At 40.0% G+C, this 4,601-nt stretch overlaps 1 protein-coding gene across 1 annotated transcript; it reads right to left on the bottom strand.

Annotated features, from left to right (window-relative positions):
• Positions 1-332: 332 nt before the first annotated feature.
• LOC100822251 lies at positions 333-3,481 on the bottom strand. Its single transcript, XM_003573284.3, has 9 exons — positions 3,246-3,481; positions 3,014-3,040; positions 2,711-2,790; positions 2,309-2,381; positions 2,023-2,080; positions 1,526-1,580; positions 1,046-1,070; positions 789-883; positions 333-659 (listed from the first exon to the last, which is right to left on the bottom strand). Exons 1-9 carry the CDS (start codon positions 3,477-3,479, stop codon positions 629-631), a joined length of 678 nt encoding a protein of 225 aa, XP_003573332.2. The 5' UTR covers positions 3,480-3,481; the 3' UTR covers positions 333-628.
• Positions 3,482-4,601: the final 1,120 nt, after the last annotated feature.

Raw genomic sequence — 4,601 nt, 5'->3', positions numbered from 1 at the left:
TTTAATGGGTAAGGAAACGTATCAAATCTTCCACCCAGTTCCCAAATGGGTTTCTTGGGTTTGCACAACTAGCTTGGTAAATACTAGATGATGACTACTCACTCCGAGCCTAACTTTGTAGTACTAAATAAATCAGCGACACGCAATTTTTTGGGTGATTTTCAGGTCTACTCCATGTATTTTAGGCATATTTCGATATTTTACTTGTTGACGACTCTCAGTCTAGTCTCTACTGCACATTCACGTCAGAAACTTGTTGACCACTGTCCACTGCAAGTTCAGAATCACAAGATACTTTCATCTTATTTTCTACAAGACATCATAAGCAATCGTTTGTTTTCCCGAAAAGGAGGGGATAAGCATTCATATTAATTCAACAGATAAATAACTTTAGTTCCATATGCAAAAAAGAATTTTCTCAGTGTCCAATGTTCTCAACAGATCAGGCATCATACAGAGTCCTTGTGTAAAACAGCAATGCGAGTGTTGCAACACAGAAGACGATTTTGACATCTTCATGCCCTACAGAAATTCTATCGTAGTCGAATGGAGTTTCTTCTTTCTTGCTTTTCCAAACCTCCATCCGTGTTGCTTTGTCTGAATGGATATGGCGCGTCAATGCGTGCCGTTATAGTTCATCGTCAATCCGGGTTGTAGCACTGGAGATGGCAGGAAGGAGACAGAAACAGTCAAATAATGTTAGCGAATAGCGAACTCGAGTTAGAACAACGCGAAAACATACTGACAGTGTTTGCTAACCATGCACATGAAATCAGCTAATTCATTACCTTGAGGACGACTGGCAGTGTTTGCTAATATCTACGCAAAGGGCCTGGCTAACCTTCCCTGATTCAGCGGAGCCTGTTTTTATCCACTCCTCGAGCTGCAGCCAGAACACAAGTCTACATTAGGTCTTGTGTAAACATTACAGGAGAAATTATATTAAAATGAAACACATTAACCAGAACTTTTTCAGATGCTATATGCTAAAATCAAGCTATAAAAACCATAAGAAGGGCAGTGCCATCCAAGACGAGAAACGCACCTCGTCCTCAGTTTCCTCCAGTAACCTGCGCCATTAGTGAACTTTGTCAGCGCATCCAGTCATCCACTCTTACTCAATAGTCAATAGAGTTCTTCAATAGCCACAAAAGGTAACAGATCATCTTTAGACAACTACTCTAACAAGTTTGTATTCCTAAAGCACATGTTACAAAATTAAAAACAGAGGTTCTTTTTACCAATGAAATTGTTTTTGTATAAAATAGGAGAAGCAACATTCGTGGATTACAAAGTCCACGTTACTAAGATTTACTAATAAAATATCAGTCATACAGCATAATATATGTTAAAACCAGCAACTGGAAATTTGGCAATTTTGCTGCCAAGTGATTAAAAATTCAGAAGTCTAGCTAGCCGACATGGTATGTACAAAGTTTTGTTAGACATGTTAAAAACAAATACTGTGTAATGTAGTGCTTTGTCATGAGCCAAATTTTGCGAAGTACTGAATATTGGACTGTACCTTCCACAGAAAGTGGATAGATTTTTGGAGTGTGCTCGTGCTGCGGCCTTCTTTTCTACAAACAAATAATGTCGTAATCAGGAAACATTTAGTAGTTGCAAATCATTCTTCTTGACAGCTTGTCTTCATCATAATGTAAAGAGAGCAATGCAAATACGCAGGTAGCACTTGTTTGCTTGTCATTACACATAAATATACGAGAAAAGTGAATATCCTTGTATGAAATGGGGACTGCCTCTATTTTTTAAAGAAAATTAAATCAACGATGCCCCATAATTGTATTGACATTTGAATCCCAGTTGCTAAGTTTATCATGGCTAGCATGTCAATAATGTTAGAAAGCACCGCGAGACGTGTACAGTTCTAAATCTAGTACTTGCAGCGTTTCCAGAGATAACACGTAAACGAGAATAACTAAGCAAGAAGGATGCGTTAACAAAAACAAACTATGAACTGACTATAGCACTTCAGTTCTTATGGTATGGTTACAAACTTACCGGTTTGGAAACTGTTCCAGTTTGCTACTTTCACCCATCCTTTTTCACCTGATTCCAACTGCAGATAATACAACTTGTTAGATAACTAAAATTCTTGGGCAGATCTTACACTGTACAGAACACATAAATACTGAAGGACACCGATAGTTTAATACGTGTATTGATATCTATATAGATTATAGACAAGTACACAGCTATATCTTCACACACAAAAAATAGCTGCAATAAGATGGCAAGTGTGCAGCAAACAAACAGACAAGCTCGCGCATAGATCCATTTTTTCTACCTTCTGTAGCGTATAATCTTGCATCTTATCACATAGGTCATCCAGAAGCTCTACAATCCGAAGTTCACTGACTCTGCACCGTGTATACAAAATCAGCAAACATATAAGTGCAAAAAATAAATGGTAAAACTGTGATGACATATTATGCAGGAATTGGGAGCAAATGATATACCTAACATGAACAAAAAGAGTACATGTACTGTTAACATTAACAATGATCGAGCCTAGACTTTTCCAAACTAATGTGTGCATATGTAAATATGATATCTTGCCAGACGAAGAGCATTCATCGGCATCACATTGTGAACATCTGATGCTCCAATGCTGTTACTTATAGCCAGATATAGCCTTTTAAAGCGTAGGATAACCCTCGAACACCAGTGGCATTGACGGATAAGATACCTGTAATCAATGACCTTGCCCTCACGCTGACCTTTCGAATTTAAGCGGTTACGCAAGTCCAAGTGATTTCTTGGTTTCTCCTGCATTGGAGAACTCAAGAACAGTTAAAAACCGATCGATGGTCCGGGTAACAACAAACTGAAGGACATATGCGGGGGTGCTTGTTTTGTCAAGTCAAGAGTTTAAGCTGACAGACAGAGCTACTTTGTAACCCATAAAACCTCCAAATCAGCACTGCAAATACTACCAGGAATCAGCTAATAAACCAATGCCAATCGAAAGGAGAGAAATTAAGTAACTTACACTTGAGATCCCAATCTCTAGCTCCGCCTGCAGAAAACCAAGATCAATAGATCCATCAGAACTTGTGCTTTTACAACGTGCCTTCCAAACCAAACCGCTGAAACAATGTACTCTGAGAATTTTACTACGTCCCCCGTAAATTCCTGAAGATCCAAAGGCCTCGGTCTACCTTCCGGACCTTGGAAGCTAGGAACTGAGAGACAGATGGAAGTAAGGAAGGAGAGGAGCTCACAGCGACGGCCTTGCAGGCGGCGCACTTGTCGCCGATGGAGGACGCGGACGCGGAAGAGGCGGCGGCCGTGAGGATGGCGGCGAGGAGCAGGAGCGTGGCGGATCTGCGGCGGGTTGCTGCTCCTCTCGGCTCCATCTCCCTCCGCTCCGGCGATCTCGATCTCCAGTCTCCGCTTCTCCGATAGTCTTCGTGTGGGTCTTTTTGCAGATACAACCTCCTTGGCCCGTACGTCATTAAATACGCCCCTACAGCTCCTCTGACTGACAGAAGCTTCTGGAGTTCCTTAGTAGGAGGAGTACCAAATAATTCCTTTTATTTACTCTACTCAAATACTCCCTCCATTTCATAATTCTTGTCGAAATATTATATGTATCTAACCATTTTCTAGGAATAGATACATCTAATTTTGGGCAAATTTGAGACAAGAATTATGGAACGGAAGCAGTAAGTTTTATTACAGAATGCCTCTCGATTTACTGCACTTGAGAGTTTCTCTAGGAACAGACTAATCAAGTTAAGAACAGAAATGAGAATTTTCATCAGTATACCTATACTTGCAGGCTGTAAGATATACATACTCTCATTGTAGTCAGAACAGAAGCCATAAGATCCATTGCAATGTATATTAGAGTCACATGCATTATCAAACTTGCACTGACCCAACATTTACAGTCACCGAAAAGAAAGGAGAGTTTTCATCTCTGAACTCGCATCAGATGGTAGAATTGCAGCACAGGCAATCTCTTTAATTGACTGTATCATTGGTGTGTGTGTGGGCTTTCTTTCTGCAATTTCAGTTACAACATCAGCTAAGAATCCATGAACACTGAAAGTACATCTAGTCCGTTTTCAGACACCCATTTTTCTGGGGATTTTTATGGACATTATACGAGCAGATCTTCCTGCTGGCTTTGCAGAGCAGGTGATCATGTCAAATAAATTGTTTGAGAGCAGTCCAATGACATGAACTGATCTTGATATTAGTGTATAGTTTTCACACATTGAAGCACATTTTCCATCCTATGAACTAAGTGAGACAAGATTCAGTTCAGACCTTGTATCCTTTCCTGAAGAATTCAAGCGAGCTTCCTTCCTCTTCTTGCAAACCCAGAACTCTCAAACAGTTCTTCCTTAGCCTAAGTGAATAGCATGGCACATCATATTCTGACAATTCTTGCAAAAACAAGTTAACTAAATCCATGCGTATGTTTTACTGTATCTCAAAACAAGTAAACTGAATAGCATGGTGAACCGAGAGACACTCACGGAAGTTTCAGAACATTTATAGTATCCTGTTAGGAAAAATTTACTCCCTCGGAGACAGATTCTCGGAGTTGAGTTGGGCAATTGTGGACA

This window comes from Brachypodium distachyon, chromosome 3 (assembly GCF_000005505.3).
Source record: "Brachypodium distachyon strain Bd21 chromosome 3, Brachypodium_distachyon_v3.0, whole genome shotgun sequence".
Lineage (NCBI taxonomy): Eukaryota > Viridiplantae > Streptophyta > Magnoliopsida > Poales > Poaceae > Brachypodium > Brachypodium distachyon.
The sequence above is the reverse complement of the archived record's forward strand: the minus strand, read 5'-3'. Positions and strand labels throughout refer to the sequence as shown.

Excerpts from the sequence above, each read along its gene's own strand:
- LOC100822251 (XM_003573284.3), bottom strand. The coding sequence starts at position 3,479 with ATGACGTACGGGCCAAGGAGGTTGTATCTGCAAAAAGACCCACACGAA. Across the intron at positions 2,081-2,308 it reads AAGATTATACGCTACAGAAG|TTGGAATCAGGTGAAAAAGG; the intron begins GTAGAAAAAATG and ends TATTATCTGCAG. Across the intron at positions 884-1,045 it reads TGGAGGAAACTGAGGACGAG|CTCGAGGAGTGGATAAAAAC; the intron begins GTGCGTTTCTCG and ends TTCTGGCTGCAG.